We start from the raw sequence: 24,139 nt of genomic DNA, 5'->3' as shown, positions 1-24,139 counted from the left end.
ACACTTTTCACCGTCATAGGCCTACTACGAAATTGTCATGTGAAAATGAAATTGGCCGTCAATTATTTAAATGCTGTATAAATAAAATTAAAGAAATGCACCACAAATAACACATCTTATTAATGTATAGCCATTTCATCAAGGCTTAAAATATAAAGATAATCTTTTAGGTAGCTTGTCCAGCTATGACAGTTTGCTCTATTGAGTCACCCTTCAAAGCATCCTGGCAGTTTTCCTTCAAACAGCATGATACACTAATCATTTCTATGCTGTCTGATCACAGTTGAGCTGCACTGTCTGGGATGGATCACAACAACGCAGAGATACTGAAAGATCCTGGTGGAAAGCCTGGTCTGACAGCAGGTGACATAGACACAAACACACACACACACACACAAACTAAAACAATAACTGTGAGGTGAAAGTGCTGACTTTCAGCTTTAATTTAAGGGTGTTTACCGCCACATCATCTGAGCAGTGAGGGAACAGTAACTTTATCCCCTGACTTTTGAGACTGCTTCAGTAAACGTTTTAAACATAACAGCAAGTGTCTTAAGTCTCAGCTTCTCCTATTCTGATGTATAGCTTGTTAGAAAGCTACATAAACCCATAAACCCAATCAATCAGAAGTGTAATTTTTATATTTTTATTCGACTTTGGCTCATGAACATGGTTCTTTTTTTCATACTTTGTTTACAGTTTTCAATTTCACAATGACAAAATATATTGAAAAGTCATTCAAAACACCACAGAGAAAATAAAACACAAAGTAGAACACAAATAGTGCAAAAAGGGTGCCAGACAGTTTGAAAGAATAGTGAATATCTTCAGTGGTGGCTAATGCATGACTAACACTGCATATACTGTTTGCTCCTGGTCAATATTTTATACATTCATCTCATTCTCTTCTATTTAATATTTAAAAGTAGACTTGTAGCTGCACCTCTCACTTATATTTTTTATATTTTTTTTATATTAATATATTATTTTAGATTTCTCTTCTATTGTAAATTATTGCTCTTTTATATATTTAGGAATACCTAATTTTATATATATGTTGCACCCACGAATCACACTGGACTCAAGATGAACTTTTTTTTTTTTTAAAAAGAGAGAGGGATGGTTTTATTCTGAAAGAATAAATGAAAACAAATGGTAATTTTTGCTGGTCTTCAGTAGCCTTACTCTAGGTGTAACTGCCAACTCATCTGGCTTAGAACAATATACAATATATGGTAACAATCACAGTATTGTATAAAAATCACAGTATCCCAAAAATAACGATACATTCTCTAAACAATTCCATTTAAAATCAATAAACTATCAGAATTCCAATAAACATAAAATAGGTTCATAATAAAGTATTCTAAATGACTAATTCTATATCAAAAAGTAGCCTATTAAAACTCATTCAATGATATGCAATTCTTATGACTAGTATATTTTATAGAAAACAATATACGAACCCAAAGATTACAATAAATTCAATGGTATTACAAATTAATCTCTTTTTTTATAGGTTTACTAATTACTGAAATCACACATTCTGTGCTAAATACCATTTATTTTATTTGTATTTACAGTGCAGCTTGATTCTGCACTCTGTTTACATTCCATTAGACCATACGTGAATGTTTTCCGCTGCTATGGCAACAAGTGACAGCTGACTTAAGCATATGTTAGTTAGCTTAGCTCAATCGTCCAACAAACAATAGGCCTAACCCATAAAATTACAATTCAACATATTTAAACAAAATCAACAACTACCACCAACAGTTATAGTCCTTACAACCTTAGCTAATATGTTGTCACAGGTTAGACTGTAAAAATGAGGAGTTACGTTAGCATTAGTGATGGTTGCATCCACTCGTATTTACCCACCTGCAAGAGTAAATGGAAACAAACAGTGATTTTGCTGGTTTTCAGTAGCTTTACTCTATGTGTAACTGCCAACTGAAGAACAGCGCAAACCCACAGTTGCTCTTGTGCCTTTACACAAATCAGTAATGCATTAAATTGAATGGGGGGTATCTGTAAAGATACAAAATCAATTTCATATACATAAAATTATGTTACAATTGAGTGGGCAAATACACATAAATACCCTATATGTCACATATATTTTTGCCTACTACACACCACAAGAACACCAAGGCAAATTCCTTGTATGTGCAAACCTTCTTTGCAATAAACCTGATTCTGATTCTGAAAATTACCAACAAATGCTTGTGGTTCAAACACACAGGAGTGGGAGGACATTTTAAGAACTATCCTTTCATTTTCTAACCTTTTATTAACTGCATTTCATGAGTTTCATGAATCAGTCTCAAAACATATCCACTGCCAGGATCTGAAATGTTTCAGTGGAGACAGGCTAGAAGCTGTGAGAGACATTAAGAACACACAACACCACAGAGGACAAGAGAAATGCAACACATGCTGATCTGCATGAACATGTTCATCCAGTGTGACGTTGTTTTTGTTTAGTTTTCGATGCAGTCTGATTAGTGTGGGTTTTGTTTGTCTCTCTCTTTCAGACTGGGAAAACTCTGAGTCGTTCTCCCCAGAAAAGGAGCAGGTTAGTTTTTTGGGGGTTTTTTGTCCTAAAAGTGCAAATGTATATTTCAATCTTTATTACCCCAATCCATCAATTGGTTTCCATACCTGTCTAATAATGGCAATTATTTACGTAGCTAATAAATATTTTTTTACATTAACACCAGGACTGTGTGAAATGTGAAAGAGGTTTTGTGTATTGAGGACCACAGAGAGGATTATGCCCTCACACAGCAGCTCTGCAGAGCTTTTTAGTAACTTGAAGCTCATAGATTTGGTTGCATAGTTGCACAGATTGTTGCCTTGGTCTCCAGCAGCTGGTAGCTAGTTTCAATGTGTACACTACCACTACACATTTCCCACAAACCTCTTAAATGTAAGTAAGTTTATGTATATGTCACAAAGTGCTTCACAAGAAAAAATGTGGCAACCAACACAAACTACAGACTTATAAAGAGTAAAAACACCATAAAGGCAAGTTTACACATGTGGGTCAAGAGCTGCTTTTTAAAAGTGTCCACAGATCTTAAGTCCAATGGGAGCGAGGAACAACCATGAAACCCTGATCAGAGGATCTTACTGGTGGGGCTGCAGCAGCTCTCAAATGCAGGAAGACGTCTGACCAACCAGAGCTCTATAAGTGACCAAAAGAATCTTGAATTGAATTCTGAATTTGATGGGGAGCCAGTGAAGAGAAATCAAAATTGGTATCACATGAGACCTTTTAGAGGATCTGGTCAAACTCTTACCAGCAGCATTTTGGACTGCCTAAGAGATCCACAGATGTTTTGCTTTGGTAGGAGTCACAATAGTTGAGTCACAATGAAATAAAAGTGTGAATAATCATGTACAAGTCAGCTTGACACGCAATGGCCCTGAGTTTCACAATGTTTCCCCTTTACATGTTAGTCAGAAGTCAGTGTCTGGTCCACAGTGACACCTAGATTTAGTTGGGAAGACATGACAGAAGAGGAAAGAGAGATGAGACGTTCCATTATCTCTGGGAGATGAATGGCTGTTTTGTCAGTGTTTAGCTGTAGGAAATGATCTGCCATCTAGTTTTCTAATAGAGTTTAGGCAATTGTGTAAAATGGGTTTTGTGGCTCAAACGTGATTTACAATTAAATATCATCTGCACAGCAGTGATAAATACTTTTGGGAATGCATTTTAAAAATGAAAGCATTCATTTTAGATGAACTCCTAAGGTTGATTGTTATAGGAAAACAGGGCCCTGATAGTTAATGTCAATGTGTTTTTGGAATCAGGAAACATTCAACCAGTTCTACAAAAGTCTGAAAAGAAGCAGGAAACAACATCAAGGACGCAGATGAGCTTGGTGTCAGTTTGCTGTGATTGGTCACTTCTTATATCAGCATTATGTGGCAACAGTGTTCAGCTTTTTAGCCAAAGCTTGTTGACCCTAAATTTGTATTTTAATTCTATTCAATGTTGATCCATCTTTCATAAGATAAAATTCAATTAGACATGGTTTTGAGGATATTACACAGAGGTGCTCCTAGCTACTTTTTAAATAATTTTAGGAAGGTGGGTGAAACTCATAGTCACAGTACCAAAGATAGGTGAGAATTTTTTCCTGTATTCTGGGAACATGGATGGCATAGATTGCCAACTTTAATTAAGGACAAGTCAAATCCTTCCAGCTTTAAGTCAAAGGCAAAACAACAGCTATTAGACAGAGTTCCTGAATAGAATGATGGTATCTTGTTTTTCATGTCACTGCATCACACAGCTGTTGTCTCTTAAGGTGTTATGTTCCGTGATTCTATGTTGCCTTTTGTCTTGAGTACAACCCTAAAAACATTTTATCGATTGTTTGTACTTGTGATTCGGTTGTCTATGATTGGTGCATGTGTTGTGATATTTCTTCATGACAGACAGCGAACTCTCCTCATCTTGATGAATGTTTGAAGGTCTGTGAAGATACCTGGGACAATGATGGAAATAAGTCTAGGAATTAATCATTCTGTCCCTAACAATTCTGAATTTTGGGTTTGAATAAACTGAAACCCAAAATTGGTCTGGCTCTATGCCTTTTTATAAAGCCATTTCATCAAGGCTGAAAAATATTGTAAATTTCTCTTATTGTCCACTTCTAACACAAACACACGCACACATACCTGCCTGGACAGGTTTTGTGCTTGTTGTAGCTGTATATCAAACAAACAGTCCTAGCATTTTTTATTTTATTGGACGTTATTTGATCTAGAAATTCACATTTGGGTTCACAACCCCCAGTGAATCATGCTTCAGTTGTTTTAGGTGCTACATTGATAACTCTAATAATCCAAAATATCAGTAATTGTGGTTCAAAAGAGAACATGCATACAAAAAAAGAACACATTAATAAGAAAGAATAGTAATAATATTCTAGGTATGTTGTAATAGAGATGAATGAAGATAGAGATGAATGAAGAAAGACAGAAGGGATATACTATGTGTTCTGAAACATGCCTATACCTATATACACACAAAACAAGCCCAAACATATAATCACATTAACACCCATACAACCAATATAGCATATTTACGAATTTTTCCCTCTTTGTCTTTCAGTGGAGATGCAGTTCCTGCACGGCGACAGAGGACCTGACCACTAATGGTATGATGTAAACATGTGACAGCAGCAGATAAAGCAGTCATTGGAAGCACTGTGTCTAAAAACACACTCTCTGATCAGTCTCTCAGCTGCTGCTGCTTCTGCGTGACTATTAAAAGGGCTTCAAGTGCAGTGTACAAACTCAGATCTTTTATTGCACTCTGGTTTTTTGTACACCTTATACACCCTGGTCCTGAGAGAGACAATATTTCAATTCTGCTGCATGGAATGACAACTTGTTAATGATACTTTTTCACAATACTTTGCTTTAAGAAAACACTTTTTCATTGAATCCAAAGTCCTCAAATGTTAAATGATGTCTACACAGCTTTATAGTTACTCTGTCTAAATAAAATATAACCTAAAACTCCAAGTATATGATTTAAGTGATCAAAGAATCAACAAGATTTTGAATTGGACCATTGGATATTTAATGCCATTTTTCAGTAATTGATGATTTTCAATCCTCAGTGCCATAGACACATTTCAGTTCAGATACCCATAAAGATGTACTTGTAAAAAGAATGTCACTTTTTGCTTTATTTTTAAACGCTGAAAATGTCCATGATATTTGAGTAATGTTTTGTCTGCCCCTCTCTGTGTGTGCGTCTTCAGGTATTTATCCAAAGCTATTTAACCTGTAAACCCTCCTTAAAACTAAATCAAATAACTGACCTTCTGACTTGTCTCTTCCTTGTTCAGGAGTTGTCTCTTTTAGTGTCTCCAGTGCACTGAAAACTGCCACACCTTGCTAATGTTAAATGTGTGCCCCTCCAGGTTCTTGGTCACAGAGTTCCATCTCCCGTTCCCTGCAGCGGGCCGAGACTTTACTCAGAAGCACCTTTAATCCCAGTCTGAAGTGGCTGTTCCACGGCCGCAGTCAAGATGAGGAAGAGGAAGAGGGAAATTTTGTTGTTGCTCACAACCTGGTGTCCCGTTCCTCTGCACGTCTCCTGCGTCTGCAACAAGCTCTTCTGACTGTGGCACCACAGTGGCAACTGGTCGGCAGGGCACAGATGGGGTCTCCCCAGGTGGGTTGGAGGGATTGTATGGAAGCTGCATTCTAACAGGTGTGAGGAAAACCACGAGTGAAAGAAAATGTTAAAAAAAGGAGGAAATTATTGTCATGAGGAGGTACGCTGCCATCACTTCAATTAAGCCTTACTCAATTTACAGTGACAACTGCTCTGTGACCCATGTGTATTTGATGTTTAAGCTAAATATTGCAGTCATTCTATTGAAGAGATAACCAGGTCATGTTCTTCTTTTCAGTATTTCTGCAGTATTTATATCAACATGACATACTGTAGGTGAACAATACAGAACACAACACAGTGGGTAATTAGACATTGCTGACCTGACAGAATGTATAAACGAAGACTTCAGTGAACAATGTTAGTCTAAGTGTTGTAATAGGTAGGATCTGAAAGGAATTGCTGTATTGACATGGGTTGGACACAGAGGAGTGCCAACTACCTTGTATGGTTAGATGGGTGTGTGTGTGTGTGTGTGTGTGTGTGTGTAAACCTTTAAAGTAAGCAGTTAATGAGAAGGAGCAGTGTCATAATGTTAACTGTTCTGATTTTTAAATAGTTTTGACCCTCCTCCTCTCTCTTCCTCCTGCATCAGGTCTGTGTTAAAGGCCTCCCAGCAGAGGGCAGTGTTCTCCTCCTGCCTTCCTCCTCCTTCCTGCAGGGGCACTACAGAGCTCTGTGGAGGCTCCTGGAGCAGCGATCACTGCTGCTCTTCATACACGAGTACACCAGGAGGGCTCGCCTAACAGCAGCATACATATCCAGAGTGAGCCAGTTGCTGAACCAGGTAAGGTGGAACTACAGGAATTTCTCAAAGTTTAGAAGCCTCTTAAAGCATATCTTTGTGATATGAACATTTAATCAGATTACTCACCAGATAGGCACTAACTGTGTCTGCTTTTTGGTGCTAGGCAGGTGGTATGCAGTGGGTTTATCAGAGCTTTTTTGATGGAAAAGTTTACCTATGGGGGATGATAAGAGTGGCTAAACTCAGCTGCACAGTAAATGTGTGGTGGTAAGAACTGAAACAATGAACTAAAAGACGCTAAAAACAACTATGATTTTGGCAGGTCACCATAAATACACCATTTTTTCGACATTGCACAGTCATTTGATTCAGTATTAATGGTGCAGGAAACCTGATTTAGAATCATGTTTCTTCTCTCTTCTCTCAGGTATATGTAACTTATACATGCAATCAGAGGTTAAATTAGACTAGCTCAGATATGTTATGATATGATATGAAATCATGGTGGTATAGTTTCATGGATATCAGATATCTGTCAGCAGCTCAGATTAGTTGGACTGAATTCTGGATGCTGCAGCTCACCAAGTGGGGCTTCTCAGATGATCCAATCACAAGTGGACAGCTGTAAGTACAGGTGTGAATGCACCAATGAGGACACATTGAGATTTGATCACTCAGACCACATTCGGAGGTGGTCTGAGCTGCATGTGGCCACATTCTTTTAGGAGTGTAAACGCAATGTGTCCTGGGCCACATTGAAGGAACCACCTGCTCAACTGACGTCCTCTGTTTTCCAGCAGACTAGGCACGGAAAGTGCATCGCTGCCTCCCAGCGCATGAACCATCCGTCCAAAGCTGTTCAACTTGTTTGATAACAGGATAAAGAAATTCATTATTTTGTTTTGCCATTTTTCATGTGAATTAAAAAAATATAATCCACTTCTCCACTTTCCTGTTTTTCTCGTTCCCCAACCCATTTCCCTCATCAAATCGACAACTGGAATAGAAATTAAGCCATTAACTTTTTGCTTGTCTGTCTAAAAAAATATTTCAGAAGCTAAACGTTGCTGGATAGTTTCCTCTGTCCTGTCAAGTTGATAACTACAGGTTTTACTGTGCTGCTTGACATAATGAGCTCAGGATTTATCAGGAGGAAGGCTGCTTTACTCCAAATAATTTCACTGTATGAACCTGGACTGTGTGTGTAGAACACAGAACATTAATTAATATTAGATCCTGACCGATCTAATGTTAATTGAATATGTTCAGACAGGGTGCTAGAGTAAATTGATAGGATGGGCATTTGATTTTCGTTAGGGGACACAATGCATTGTATATTTGTTTATCCTGTTATCAAACAAGTTGAACACAGCTTTGGACGGAGGATGCACGGACCAGTTAAAAACAACAACGAATTTGGTCTTCGCAAACGGAAAAGATGTCTGTGTTTATTTGCATATAGAGCGGGGCAGTGAGATCCGAACACAAGTGGTCACTCAAGATGCATGTGGAGACACATGTTAATGCCAGGTGTGAACAGGGCCCTTGTTTCCCAGCCAGTTTGTTTTCTACTGAGTCCTGGCTGAAATGTGCACTGCAAACAAATACCTTCTTTTTCTAAGGATGTTTGAATGAGGTCCACGGGATGATTATTGTGAAAAATCCACCCACTTTTCCCCTAAAGTAGTGCTCACGCTGTTTGAAAGGACTCAGAAGTTGGCGAGTCAGCATTCTGTCAATAAGTAGGTTATAAAGGAAATAGTTGTTAATCTAACAAACTAATGCGCCCACACTGAAGTGAAGGAACATGTCACCCAGTGCAGCAGTGTGGCTCATTGACATGTTGTAGTACAAGTAGTTTTTGGACAACAATGGAGGTCTACAGCACAGAGGAATAAGATGTATCAGGCTTTAGATAAACACACAAAACTTGTTAGTAGATCTGTTCATTGTTGATTTTGATCTGTGTGTGAGATTTGTTGATAATAAAAAATTTAGAAAATGGCCAGCCATATCCTTAAATATAAAAAACTATGGATATCTAAGACTGAGCATCACGCCTTCCACCTAATAACTATTTAAAGCTATTGTGGAAAACTGAAATAAAGAATGAGCTGATAAGATAGGAGGTTTTACCCTGGACTCTGGTGTGCAGAAGCCGTGTTTTTGTTTTTATATGTTTGTATTTCTCAAAGTAAGTTATTGAAAAAGTATCATTTTGGTATCAGCACTGAAACTCAGGTATCCTATCAGCATTACAGTGGAAACTGCTTATAGTGATCATGGTTACAGTGATCAACCACTTATATGGATCAAAAAGCTTGGGACAAAATCATTCCTATACAAATGCTGTTTAAATCATTTGCTTATAGTAATCAAGTCTGCTTTGCTTTCTAAAACTACGGTAATTATATATTTTTTACCTTACACCCACGATACACATATGATATGCAATTAGTGGCTGCAGCACCGTTATCAGGCGTTGTGGCGCATGGAGGTGCAGGGTGTAGGTGTTTATTTGTAACCACCAAAAAATGATGAAACAATCAGAAAATAACGTTTTATTCCTCTCATTCACTGGCCTCATCCACTCTCTAGTTCACTTGACCACTGCTTCCCTCTCTCTCTCTCTCTCTCTCTCTCTCTCTCTCTCTCTCTCTCTCTCTCTCTCTCTCTCTCTCTCTCTCTCTCTCTCTCTCTCTCTCTCTGGTCTTTTTCAAAATGAGTCAGGAAGCCGTCAGCAAAGCCTAACTTTACTTTTAACGTTATCAAACGAAGAGAAATGTCCTCCCCTCTTCGTATTGATGTATTTGTCATCTTTCATGGCAGTGTTACAGCTCAATCAGTCTGATCGCCGGCTATGGTTGGCCACCACAGCGTTTTGGGTTGTGTTTTCTCCAAAAGCTAATTCTGGTTCAACTTTCCCGCTGCAGGCTGCTGCAGCCCCCACCCCCACAGCCTGTACACACAACCCGTCTGCTTTGGGCGGGTTACCTGAGGCTGATACTGCGTGCACATTGAAATCATGACAGGAAAAAGAAGTCTCTCAGAAAAAATGCAGCAGCAAAACAACAAGTGTTTGTCAATTAGATGGTAATCTGCATGAGAAATAAAGAAAAAGAGAAATAATCATCCACTTATAGCGATCAATTTGACATGGACAGATGTGATCACTATAAGCGGTTTCCACTGTACTGTGAAAACATTTCACAGAACAAGGATAGCCAGCACTACTTAACCACCAATAATCCTGGTGCTTTTTCACAAACACAAGCATTCTCCTCTTCTTCCTAGAACCCATCCAACTGCTCTTCATTCAGGGTCGGTCTGGGCTCACTGTGTCAGGAGCTCCGGGTTCATCTCAACCACTGGTCTTGCCTGTCCTCCAAAGTGCAGTCTGACCACTATCTGAGACTTGCTCTGATCCAGCAGGCCACGCTGCTGCTAGAAATCAGACAGACTCTGGACTTACTGGGCCTGCAGGCATTGGTTGTGATGGAACATTATGTGCATGATGTTCTGTCTGCTATAGCCCAGACTGAACTAGACTATGTACCAAGAGAAGTGCTGGAGGATATTTTAGCTGGTACAGACCTGTATAACCAGGCAGTCGAGGAGCAGAGAGCACAGCACAGCACCACCCAGCTGAGGACTGCGATATTACAGCAGGCACGTTATTCCACACCAGACTCTAGTCTTCCAAACAGCAGAAGGTATCACCCTGCTGCCTTCTCAGTCAAAGAGCTAATGAAGATTTTAGCAGTGCATCATGCAGAAATGGCAGCCAAGCAGCTGCTCGACTGGGCCTCTGAGCAAAGCTATCACATCTGTAATGTCCACAGCCATCACGAGGCCCACATATTTTCTGATAACCCCATCAGTCAGGTGTCCAGGCTCAGCTGTGGGACCATCACACTGAGATCTAAGTGGACCTGGGAGCAGCTGCTGCATTCCTACCTTATCTCCGCTGTTAATCCTTACTCCCCTCTGCAGTCACCTGCTCATCACACCAGCCATAAAACCAGGAGTAACTTCCCCAACCAGTGCCAAACATACATATTCCAGACTAATGTGGATGCTTTGAACTCTAATTTTAAAATCTCAAATCTAGAAAAACAGACCAGTTTAGAAAACTGTAAACTATCGCAGACCGTTTCACCCCCTTCAACCTCTCCTCACCACCTTTCAACCCTGCCTCTGTCCGGGTTTTGCCAACAGGACCAGTCCTCTGTAGAGCTACTTTTTCAGGTGCTTGTTTCCTCCAATGACCTGCTGGCTCCACTGGTATCACATACACCTACACCAGAGGGACCAGCTGAACAACTGCTTCCACACACAACAACAACAGATGTACTACCGAAAAATGGAAAGACTGACCCGATGATTTCCACTGCTCCAATCACTGATTCAATGGTGTTAAGTAGACTGAGAACAGAACTGAACGAGGACCAAAATGTGGAAGAAAGTCAGCAGGAATGGGCTGAGCTGGAAACAACAACCAGGCCAGAAGCCACTCCCAGGTAATGTGTTGATGGTAGAGCCACTGTTGTTAACCATCAAATGCTTTGAACAAATTGCTTGTCAGATTGTCTAACAGTCTCAGAGACCCAATTTCTGATGACAGAAATTAGACTCATTCGTAACTTGCAGAAACAGACAAATCACATCCACTTCATGCAATGATCTTTTCTTCACTCTGCATACATTTTTCATCATTTTCATATTCATTCTTCAACAACGAAGTGCAAAACCATTTATGCCTTCAAGGAGAGTATGTCTGAAAGTGTGTTCCTTGATCCCCACTTGAATGATTTATTGATTGTCACACCCCAAATTATACTTTCCTTCTGCATCCCATTAGCCCAGATGGTCTGCACCAACTGTCCATGTACAGCCCAAAAGTTATGACCACTCAGACTATGCGCTCAACAAACTCATGTGAACATGTCTGCCTACAGACACCCAGCATAGCAGAGATAGAACTGCGCCTATTTTGCACTTAATCTGCCCCTAAAGATGGCAGGCTTTTCATCTCGCTTTCCAGTGGGGCCATTTTGACTTTAGATGTGTTCAAATGACATAAAAACAGGTTCATTTCAAATATACCCCAGCATCAACAAGATCTTATCCAAATAACTTTGGGGGACTTGGTAGTTATAGGTCATACAGTAGCCTTCAACGAAGTACCTATGAGTCATGGAGAGGCCTGACAGCAGCAGAAAGAAAATATTTGTGTGTTGTGTTTTTGGCATGGCCAGTCATCGGCTAGTGAGAAATCTCTAAACACAACACAACTGATGTGATTGTCACCATGCATCAATATTACCATCAGTGCCTCATTCTTATTCTGACATTAGAAAGCACTGCATAAAAATGCTGCCGCTTCATTAATTTTAATGAGGCCAACAGAGGTCCTGATGCAGATGCTTTAGCAAAAAAAAGAAAAGCTGAGTTGTCCAGCAAGTTGTACTTGGCTCAACTAATATGACATCATCCAGCAGTAAAATCAAGGATAAAGTGACTGTCACCATGATAACTTTCTAGAGTCTCATAGCATTATAAACCACTGTGTAGTGTTTTGACATCTGATAAACCCTCAAACTCATGTGTCTGTTACTCAAACTGGATTACTGCATCCCGTCCACAACAATTATTCAAGATTCAAGAGATTTTACGGCCATTTGCACAGTCACAGGATACATGCACATTGGAATTCTTGTGTGGTTCACCAAGTCAGGTCAAAAAAAACAAATTTACAACAAATTAAAGTTATTTTTTTTAAAAGAATAGCAAGGTCAGAGAGATATTATTTACAACAGTTATGGACAGTACTTCAACAATTATTTACAGAACTTCTAATGAAGAACTGGAGCAGCAGTTGGAAGGAGGTATTGCACATTGAGAGAAAAACAGATATCTAACCGGCAAGGATATTGCACCACAGTGTAGCAGCATTGGCAATGCAGCCCCTTGTGTTTTTAACACAGTGCCATTTTTGTTCTGAATGCCTGATAATGTCAAAAAATCCAAAGCATCCCTAATATTAGGAGAGTTAAGCTGTCTGGCATAATAGTAGGTTCAGATGAACATATGTTTCTCTGCATGTTTTTCGTTAGCATGAAAAGAGTCATAAATCATGAAATACAGTGAATACAGCAGTTTGACAAAAAACATGTCACTCAAGATCCACTTACTGTATTTATTCTGGAGCTTTCACATATAGCTTTTATTTACAAATGCAGAACAAATACAGACTGAGGCAAAACAGGGTTTACAGTGTAGGCCCATTACCAGCTGATGAAGGTCCACTGATCTTTTCTGTCACATACACTTATGCTGAGATGAAACACTAACTTATCTTTGGCAGGAAAGCATTGTTGCACTGAACGCCATGGGTTTAACAGTTCAGGTATACTTAAGATCTTAGCAAATCATTCAGTGACGTGGCCACTTGTCACCTCACTCAACAGTGATGTCATGTTAAATTACACTATACGCCACTAGTGTAGAGAGCCTGAATATTCAGCTTATGTTATGTTTCTCTTTAGGTGACCACAATGAAAGTTGCAGGTACTCAGTCCTTGTGTGATAACTGCAGACTGTTTGTGTCGTTCAGCTCAGGTTTTGGAAAGGATGGAGACCCAGAAAAAGAGGTGACTTTGGGAGCAGAGGGGACGCCAGACTGGGTTTGTCGGCCTCGCTCGGTCCAGTGGTCAGACCTCGGTCAGTCGCTGGTGTTTGCTGATCTGTTTGAACAGTACCGCACCCTGCTGTGGACTCTCTGCAGCAAAGCCGTGTGGCTCCAGCTCCATGTCCCACCAGCAGGAAACACTGCTGGAGGCATCACCTTCCATAACAACCACAGGAGGTTCCAGATCCTGCACATGATCAGTCAAGCTTCAAAGACAGGTAAGATGATGACGTCCAGTCTAGTTAACAGTGTGTAGATGATTTCATATAGCATATCTTACAATACAGTCACCTAAATGTGCATTACTTGTTTGTTCATGTGTCTTTCATTCATTATTTGTTCACTTGATTACTTCCTTTACACCATGTATAGTGTTCTGCATGCTAAATAGTATCTAAAGCTTGATTAGGTGTTTTTTGTGGGAAAATATGAACATTTAATTTATTCAGCATGATATAAGAAAAGCATTTAGTTTAATTTAGCAGTCCTCAGACCTGCCTCTTCTGATCTATAGTGTACTGGACAGTACATGAGTGTAAAGTTGTGTTGCTTGTGAAGTGATGCATCTCATTTGTTTGTAAAGATAGTAATGATAAAACAATGTTGTTACCATTCTGCATGTTGTTACTCTAGCAAATATAGAAGGATAAGTAGAATTTGTATTTAGGGCCTGAGCACGAAAGTGCCAGGGGCCCAAAGGTCCAAAAGTAGTAAGTATTGTGATTAGTTTCACAATTGGGTTTGGGCATGGCCCATCAGCTCTGTAGTGCCCCCTTATTACTTTTAGCATTTTTGAGGTGCCGGGGTGCTCGAAAACTCATGAAACTTTGAACATGCATCGAAAGTAGCGTAACTTGATATCTGATACGGGTCTTGGGCATGAGTGTGGTAAAATGGCTTGAGGGCAGCCCCTAGAAAATTTTAAAGTCAGAGCCCCTACCTTAAAATTTGACATCTATGCACAAAATTTGGTAGGCAGATGTAACATCTCCAGACTTTCAAAAAGCCTCTTGGAGCCATACCCTAAGTACAACAGGAAGTTAGCCATTTTGAATTTACTTTGCATTTTTTTCACAAAATGAAGCCATTGACAAGTGTTATATTTGAACAAAGTCCTCCTAGAAATTTAACCCAAGCAACTTCAAATTTGGTAGGTTACATCTAAACACCCTTGTGATGCTAAATTGCAAAGCTTTATAGTCTTCATGGATGATAAGAGTCCCGGTCTGAAGACATATAAAGGCCCATATTGAATCATAGTAATAGAGCCACCTACTGGCAACAGGAAGTTATAGGCCCCATAGTTTTACTGTCTACTCCTAGCAGGTTAAACAGATCCATCTAAAATTTGGTCAGCTAAGTTGTAAGACCTTCATGATGCTAAATGGTGAAGCTTTTGAGTTTTCATCAAAAGCTGTTCCCATGGTGACGAATTATTTGCCATGAAACAGGAGTTTTCATTATACGCTGTTGCCGTGGTGACATGGCGAACTTTGATGTTTTGCCATGAAGCAATTTAAATGAAATTTACATGAGGTGGTCTGCACATGATATACAGCAACATGATGCATAGTTAGTGGGAGTTCTCTAGCGCCACATCATGGACACAGGAAGCAATAGTTACAGACAGGTGACAAATTAAAGGAAAAACCAGTACAGGTCTGAATGCTTGACCACAACAATGAGGGGATCCTGTGGCTATGTTATGCTGTGGGGTGTGGGGGGTGTTTTGCTGGCATGGTTTTGGTCCACTTGTCCCCTTAGAGGGAAGGGTAACTGCAAATCAATACAAAGTTCAAGATTCAAGATTTAGTTTATTGTCATTTTCTTGTGTATTTGATACACAAAAAAACGAAATGCTGTTCCTCCTAGTCCACAGTAGTGCAACAACAACAGAAAGGATAAAGAAAGTACATGTCTCAGTTCGATGTAGACAGCTCTTGCATGTCAGTGAGTGACCAGCAGTGATGAGGGAGTTATATAATCCATTTTGCTGTCCAGAGAACAAACATTAGGCAACATGATTGTTGGAACTGCCGGTTTGTATGGGTTAACAGTAAGCCTAGCTTGCACTCCTCCACGCTTGCCCAGCTTCCATGCCTTGTCCACTGCTTTCAATGAGTTAGCATTTAGCAGTCGACAGCTTGCTAGTAGTTTTGATTTTAAAAAAAATACATCCACAGATGATATTTCCTCTTCTGTTCTTGCTGATTAATGCTGTTATCTCTTCTTTAGAGTCTTTTCTGAAGATTATTTGAAGGTTATTTTGCAAAATGTCCCACTTTTTAGTGAAGTTGTTCTGAGTGATCACCTTTATCCTATAATGAAACATTTCTATCCTGATAGGAGTGGTCTCTTCCAGGATGACAATGTCCCTATCCGTCAGGCACAAGGGGTCACTGATTGCATTAATGAGTAAGAAAATTATGTGAATTATATGCTATGGCCTTCGCAGTCACCAGATCTCACCCCAGTTGAAAACCTATGGGAGATTTTGGACCAACACATCAAACAGCACTCTCCACAGCCACCATCAAAATGAGGGATTGTCTTTTGGACGAATGGTGTTCATCCCTCCAGTAAAGTTCCACAAACTTGTAAAAACATTGTAAAGGCGTATTGAAACTGTTCTGGTGGCTCATGTTGGCCTAACACTTTATGTTGGTTTTTCCATTAATTTGTCACCTGTCTGTATCTTCTATCTGCAATGTCCAACATTCATGAAAATGTATATCCATGTCAGTTGCCTTCTGGTAAATGTATTGCTACATTAATATTTCACTTACGTTGTATGTCTACTGGCAACAGGAAGTGAAGCCTAAAAGACACATAGTTCATCAAATATATACACAATTACCAATATGTCACCTCCAGCACCAGGTACTGCACACAGGAAATAATATTTTATCCATTCACAGTGTATGATAGTGACACCACTGCTGTCACTCCCTCCGACGCGTTAGATGTGAGGACCCATTCATCGCTGCTTGCAGCTTTAATTATCTCTTGTAATTGAAAGATAGTAAATTGTTGGACTTTATTTACATTGTATCTGTTTCAGAGTTTCAAGGAGAGGAGAAAGAATGCAGTGTACTGTGCTGTGTACATCAGATTTGTGGGTTTGTGTTGTTGTAGATCTTGTTCCAATGGAGTGCAGAACCATGCTGGAGGACTTCAGTCTGCGTCTGTTAGTCAGCACAGCATATGCTCAGTGGGACTATGGTTAGTATACATACACACACACACACACACACAAAGACCACACACTGCGCTGTGCAGCATTTTTATATTTGATGTTACTGCATGTTAGATAACCGGTTATCACAAGACACTCTGTATTAAATCACGAGCATAAAACCTTAATCTGGACATCAGAACATTACACTGCATGTTTTGCATGGAAAGTGTTACATCAATAAACCTTGACTTATGGATAAACAAACCATTTTTCACTATATCAGTGAATATTGACTCCTTGTTGCATTATTTTCATCATGCTGTCTTTCTCTCCTTCTGTCTGTCTTTCTTCAGTGGTGTGCAGAAGTTTAGGTTCAGCTCTGAAAGATAAGTGTCTCATAGATGTAAACCAAGGTAGCAGATGTATGACAGTGTCATCTAAGCAAGATGGAAGTGTGATGATGTCAGAGACCATGGAGCACTTCCTGCAGTTGTCCCCTCCTTTCCTGTCCTCCCTGTGCTGCCATCAGTCAAACAGCAGGGTCCCAGGTAAACAGACAAACTCATACAGGCCATTTACAAATTTAAACTTTTTGCACAGCATAACTTACACCAACACACCACATACACAATAATGGCGCAGGTAAGCTGCTGTTTTTCGACAATAATGTGAATATAGCTGACCTCAATCCTTTTGCCTTCCAATAAGAAGGCCCTGAATGGAAATCCATCCTTGACGTTTAAAAACAGTATGTGTAACAAACTAGTTGGCAGTGGCTTTATTTTGGTTGACGATAGACAATTGATCCTTTTTTGATTAGATTTTTTTGATTGACTTTGATTGATCAAAGTTTTTCCACTATACACAAATTAGAGCTCACTTTGATCAGCTGCTCCAGATTTCATTCACAGTACTAGTAAGTGATACAGTACTATACACTAGGGCTGGATAATATCGTGAACAGTAACTCCTCATAACCCCATAAGTACCTCATAACTTTACTCGAGTACATTACTTGAGTCAATGTACCTAATCACTTTCTATCACAGCCAATTTAATGGAAATTTGCATTGTTTACAGTTGTTCCACATGCATAGTGTTGCAGTTCATCCAATCAACTTCCGCTCAACTCAAAATTGTAATCTCCAGATATTGCGTATGAGGTGTTTAGGGAACATTGGTAAATTGTAGCATCTACCGATAGCCTGCCTGTGAGGCATTTAGGGAACATGGGTAAATTATAGCATCTACTGATAGCTTGCATGTCAAGCATTTAGGGAACATGGGTAAATGATAGCGTCTACTGATATCCTGTGTGTGAGGTGTCTGCACCCTGAAATTGAAGTAAAGTAAGGATGTCCTGATTGATCCACAGGCTGGAAATCAGGATTAATCAAAGCATTTCAGCTACATGTTTGCTCCTGGAATGACAGCTGTCAAAATTGCCCCACTGAAGGTACGGTGATGCATGCAAGTGAGTGACGGAGACACAAAATATATAAGAACAGCGATCAATAGTTTCAGTTAGCGTAATTGCAGTATATGTCAGTGAACAGCAGTGAACAATGTGAGCAGAGTGTTTGTTTCAGTGGAATTTTGCAGGTCAATGACACTCCTACATAGATATCAGTAACCTAATGTTAGAGTCACACAGGAATATGAATAACCATGTTTCTTTTTTTTAATTTTCTTTTTTTTTTTCAGTGATATACCGTTTTGTGATTACCTCTCTTTGAACATTTGTGTGCACAGAGATAGCACTCTCAAAGAAAACACAGTAATGAACAGAAAGAGCAACATCAGTCACCACAACTTTAGAAATGTTCAGACCCTTGAAGATGATTAGGTCCAGAGTGTGCCCCTTGATGTGTGTGGGCTCTGTCACATGCTGAGTTAGTCCATAGTTATCAAGAACACAACACAGTTCTTCACTCATCAGTCACTCTGTCCTGGGGGTTGTCAACATGGATGTTAAAATCACAAACAACTACACAGTCAGAGTCAACACACATTATAGACAGCGCATTTGTAGGTGAACAAAACAAATGATTTTTTTCCTCCGTGGGAAAACTTCAGAGTAGAGGGGAAGCATACAGAGAACTGCATGTCCTTTTGGATGAGCCATTCGCACACATTATTAAAGCCATGTCACATTTCTTTAACGCCGGCTGCTAAATCCTGTCAGATGAATATTGTCTGTCCCTCATGTCAGCAATCCTTTCTCATTGGACACAGTGAGAATCCTCAGCTGTTCCCTCAGGTTGTGCAGCTTGATAACTACTGCACTGGGTTGGTTGGGTTTTGAAGGTCCTATGAGCATGGTCAATTTTAACAATGCCCCGATAAGTCTACAGGTCCAGCAGGGTGCATAGCCAGCTCTCAAAAAGCTTAACTGACTGTTGGCCCGCTGCAGTTTCTGGAGGTTGAAAATTAAAATATTGTCTCTGCAGCTACGTCCCTCAATTTCAGTGCTCTCTGTCAGGATGCGAATTTTGGTCCCTAAGTCCATCAGCCTGGACTACGAGGCCACATTGTCCTCTGCTGCTGATACACGGCTCTCAGCTTCAATGGTGCACTTTGCCTGGCAGGCCCGTCGCAGGCCGCGGATTGTTTTTTTTTGAACACTGAACGCACTGCCCTGCACACTGCCAGGCACGGTAGAAGGAGAAGGAGAAGGAAAGGAGAAGGAGAGAGAGAGAGAGAGAGAGAGAGAGAGAGAGAGAGAGAGAGAGAGAGAGAGAGAGAGAGAGAGAGAGAGAGAGAGAGAGAGAGAGAGAGAGAGAGAGAGAGAGAGAGAGAGAGAGAGAGAGAGAGAGAGAGAGAGAGAGAGAGAGAGAGAGAGAGAGAGAGAGAGAGAGAGAGAGAGAGAGAGAGAGAGAGAGAGAGAGAGAGCGGGGGAGTTGGCAGTTACACCTTTCCTTTGGCATTTAGTGTGGCTAAATGACTTAACAGCAAGAAAGACAGTGGAAAAAAGAGGAAGAGAGGAGCAGACAGGGAAAGAGAGAAAAAAAATGGCATAATTGGCATATCTAATCTAGTTAATGTGGTCAGTATTATTTGAAAATTCATTTGTTTTGGTGAAAATTTCCGGATAAATGAAGAGCAGATACCTAGCACCACAAAGGTGCTGCTGCAGCAGGGTAGAGAGAGAGAGCTGAACAGATAGCAGATAGGACCTGCCTATATAGACTCAGCCCACTAATCAGCATGGCTGCCTGTCCTGCCAGATGATCAACAGGAAACACCAAAATAAAACAGGATTTAACAGCATGAAAGCCACTCACTGGAAGTTGATTTTGACCATTTTTAAGGGTATGACACGAAAATAAAAATTCATTAATTTTTTCATATATCATTGGTGTTTCTTGTAACAGACCAGTTACATTTGTTTTTTGTTACAAAACCCTTAAAGCACTCTGTCTCACAGTTTTAATATGGAGCCAAGTAGAAGCACTACAGTTTGAGGCTAATTACAGCCTGTCTCTCTCTCTTTCTCTCTCTCCTCAGGTTGTTTTAGCCTCCTCCCCTGCAGGTTCACTCTCCAGAGGCAGGCTGTTAGTTTGGCGCTTGCCACAGTGCAGCTGTCTACAGCCTGGGTCATGTCAAAGGCCTACCAGTTCCTCTCCTCATGGAGCCTCAACAAGTTCCTGCTCATTACACAAGGAGACCTCAAAGTAAGTTACTCATTTCAATATATCAGCCAGAACTTGTATATGTTTATTATCGATGGAGGATCAACGACTGACCTGATACAAGCATGAATAAATATGTGCAGTGGTGTCGTCACACCAGTCACTTTGGAGTTGTATTTCTGGCCACCAGAGTAGTACAGCCCAATATTCCCCCACATTTTAGCAAAATGTTGAACATTTTAGTCCTGCCTTTGAACCAACATCAGATTAATAAAGTGTGTTTGTGCATGTGTTCTTTCTCTGTCTTGGCAGGTGCTGAGAGAGTCAGTAGACATGATCGTGCAGCTGACGAAGTCCCTGATGATGAATTCAGACAATGACCATCATTCCACTCTTCATGACCACAATCAGCTTCTGCTGAGGCAGCAGCTCAGAGCACTTGACAGGGCTGTATCTGAGCTACAGGTGACATGGTTGATTGATTGTCCAACAACATTAGAAAGCTGACTTAGTTTTGTTGTGAGGATGCAATCTCAGTATTTCAGATTGTGTGGATCAGAAACAAGAACAGAGATCAGCTATGTTTACACATGGTTGATCAGAGGCAGAGATGATGGGTCTCTGCAATGATGGATCACACCAAAATTGATGGACAAAAAAGGGATCTTGTGACCCTCAGGTCAGTAATGAACTTATACGGCGTGGAGGCGTAGTCACATGACTTTGTCTCAAGTCATCAATCTGATGACTTTGGACTTGACTCAATCATAAGAGACTTGCAACTCGACTTGGACTTTAACACCAATGACTTTTGACTTCAATTGAACTTTGAATTACTTGATATTGTCCCTTTGTTAAAACATTAAAATGTATGTTATAAAAAATGTGTAGATATAGTGAAAAGTAGAAGTGTGCACAGCTCCAAATCTTGAACACTGTATTGGGTGCATGGTTGTGGCAACGATCACAGCAAACAGAATACCGGCACACACACATCGATGGTCTTGTATTTATTGTAGGCAAAAACAAACACGTTTCATCTAAAAGCCATCATCAGCATAATCAAAACCAACAGAAATGTCAATTTATAGAAATAGGTGAGGTCCAAACGCCAACAGGCAAAGAGAATACATTGCATAATAGGATCCATCTGTGAATGAACCGCCCAGATACAGCCTCTCCTAATGAAGGAGGGTTATCGAGGTGAGACAATATCAGAAAAACAATCATTAGTGTCACAAGCTGAAAGATAATGAATACCTAACTGATTGCCCAAGCAGAGAATTTATATTAAGAGCCATACAATCCAGTTCGATAAATGAAGATATACATAAGTGTAAAACAAATTACACCAAAACATTACTGAGAAATATCATCCATAATATACATACTGTTGAGACTGGTAGGAGTGCGTTTGGTTATTAGCAACAATTCGTAATTATGAAATCAAAAGATTATTAATATAAATTAATAATTCGGGCACCAACTGTTAAAGAACCTCACACAGGTGACACAACTGTCCAATCTGTGAGGAGCATGGTTGGTTATTAGCGATAATCAACAATTATCAGAAACAATTATTAATTATAAAAATTTGTAGAATTATTAATTTGAATTAATAAATACGGGGCACCACCCGGAAACTGGGACCAATAACCAAACAAGGTAGACTCATAAAAGAGTTCACCTAGAATGTTGATATCTTTCAGATATCAACATTCACAGGTGAACAAAGAAGGGTTGAATTCAAGCTCTGACTCCTTCAATCAGCCACTTTTCATATTAAACATATTAAACAAAATAATGACAAAGGACTTCTCGTTAAAGATATAACAGTGTTTATTAAGCCTAGCAAAATTAACAAAGTTCATGAATGCTTTGATCAATAAACAACTATTCTAAAATCTAATTCTACCAAAACCAAACAAACAGCTATGTACAGGGTTGAATACATGTAGGTGAATGCGTGTGTGTGTGAGAGACAAGATGGCGACGTTATCTGGCGTGATGATGTCGAGGGTTTGGGATGCGGACGTGACTATGGGAGGAAGTCACATCACATGAGAACCAAATGGTGGTGCCTTGGTTAGACAATAGCAAGATGGCACCACCTGGTGGTCGGCGTCTTGCACTCACCCAATTCCTTCCACATGTGTCTGATGGCAGATAACGATGGATAGAGCAGCGCTATATCCGACATTATCTGACCGTCAGATGTGTAAGAAGATGTGTATGTATATGTGCGTGTGTGCGGGTTAGTCGCAAGACAGGGAAGAAAGAGGAGGGAAGCGACCGTGAGAGGGAGACAAGCGGTTCCTTTGTCCACAGTGAGCGTGTGTACGGACGGCAGTCTGTAAAGCACGTTGCCTGGTTTTTGATCGACAGAGCCCAGGACGCATTGTGTTTACACTACTAAATGAACATGGCCACATGTGGCCCAGACCATCTCTGAATGTAGTCTGAGTGATCGGATCTCAATCCATCCTCAATGCGTCTCGAGTGTGTTCATACCTGTACTTAGAGCTGTCTACTTGTGATCGGATCACCCGAGATGGATGTTAATGCCAAGTGTAAACAGGGCCTTTGTGTGACCCAATGGTTGAGGCCCAACACATACATTGACACTGTATATGACCTTGATTGAAGAAAATTAGTAATTTCATAATCATAAAATTAGTCTATGCTGAAAACTGCCCAAAATGCACTAATAAATGCTAAATGTAAATGGAGGACTCAAAATACTCAGTAAATAGAAAAATAAGTCACCTGAAACAGGATTTGTCTATAATTGGGACATATTGCATGTAATGAAATTAATTTAGAGCTCTATGACACTGTTCAATAATTTGAATTTTTTCAAGAGGGCATTGTAAAATGTCTGAAAAAATGTCAAGAATAAATACACCTACACAATCTAAACATAAAATCTGCACAGAACTGTCATCAAACTGGCACCAAAATGGCTTCAAAGCTGCCACCAATGGTGCATCAGTGTAAATAAAATCCAACACTGATACAATCAGTTCAACTCATCAGCTAAGTAGCCTACAGAATTTGTTTATACATGGTTTAACAATACGTAGTGTATTTATATGACATGACTACAGGGCCAGTAATGTGTACTCTAGAATTATATGTGAATGTTTTTAACAAGGCTCATAACAACGATAGGTTTTCCTTTTCTTCCATTCTACCAACATGAATGTGGCATAATGTAAACCAAAGAATGTAGGTGTCATCTGATCTGATGTCTCTGCTTTGTGTCGATCAGACCTTCTCTTCTCTAGTGCTGAAGACCTTTTCCAGTGACTGCAAGAAGATGTCAGGGGAGATCTTTGAACAGACCATGCCTTCTGCTGTACACTGGAGACCTAACCACAGAACAGGTGCAGAAATCTTACTGTTACAGCAGTCTATGACAAACTCATACAGTAACAGGTGTGTGTGTGTGTGTGTGTGTGTGTGTGTGTGTGTGTGTGTGTGTGTGTGTGTGTGTGTGTGTGTGTGTGTTTGCAACATTTTATTTTAGAGACTGTGTTTTGTTTTTTTTTATTTAAAAGGTGGGGAAGCTCAAAGGGGCTCCACTCACTAATTGATCTGCTGCTGTTTGTGTTTTCTAGGCAAAACATTATGGGCTTAAATTAGAGTCATGTATTGTAGCTGCGTAAACATTTTGTATGGA

The 24,139-nt window shown here is 39.9% G+C and overlaps 1 protein-coding gene across 2 annotated transcripts in view; it reads left to right on the top strand.

Moving 5' to 3' along the window:
* Positions 1-24,139, top strand: part of ccdc142 (coiled-coil domain containing 142) — a 36,559-nt gene that overhangs the window by 3,775 nt on the left and 8,645 nt on the right. Inside the window, exons 2-14 of one of the 2 annotated variants that reach the window (XM_067598465.1) lie at positions 284-363; positions 2,538-2,578; positions 5,132-5,177; positions 5,952-6,205; positions 6,804-6,995; positions 10,251-11,476; positions 13,573-13,865; positions 16,783-16,869; positions 17,179-17,373; positions 18,201-18,281; positions 20,333-20,499; positions 20,770-20,922; positions 23,729-23,843. In XM_067598465.1, coding sequence (XP_067454566.1) covers positions 303-363; positions 2,538-2,578; positions 5,132-5,177; positions 5,952-6,205; positions 6,804-6,995; positions 10,251-11,476; positions 13,573-13,865; positions 16,783-16,869; positions 17,179-17,373; positions 18,201-18,281; positions 20,333-20,499; positions 20,770-20,922; positions 23,729-23,843 — 2,911 coding nt within the window. In that variant the 5' untranslated portion in view covers positions 284-302. The remainder of the gene's footprint in view (positions 1-283; positions 364-2,537; positions 2,579-5,131; positions 5,178-5,951; positions 6,206-6,803; positions 6,996-10,250; positions 11,477-13,572; positions 13,866-16,782; positions 16,870-17,178; positions 17,374-18,200; positions 18,282-20,332; positions 20,500-20,769; positions 20,923-23,728; positions 23,844-24,139) is intronic. The other variant, XM_067598466.1, reaches the window with a different exon arrangement.

This window comes from Thunnus thynnus, chromosome 9, assembly GCF_963924715.1.
Source record: "Thunnus thynnus chromosome 9, fThuThy2.1, whole genome shotgun sequence".
NCBI lineage: Eukaryota > Metazoa > Chordata > Actinopteri > Scombriformes > Scombridae > Thunnus > Thunnus thynnus.
The sequence above is the reverse complement of the archived record's forward strand: the minus strand, read 5'-3'. Positions and strand labels throughout refer to the sequence as shown.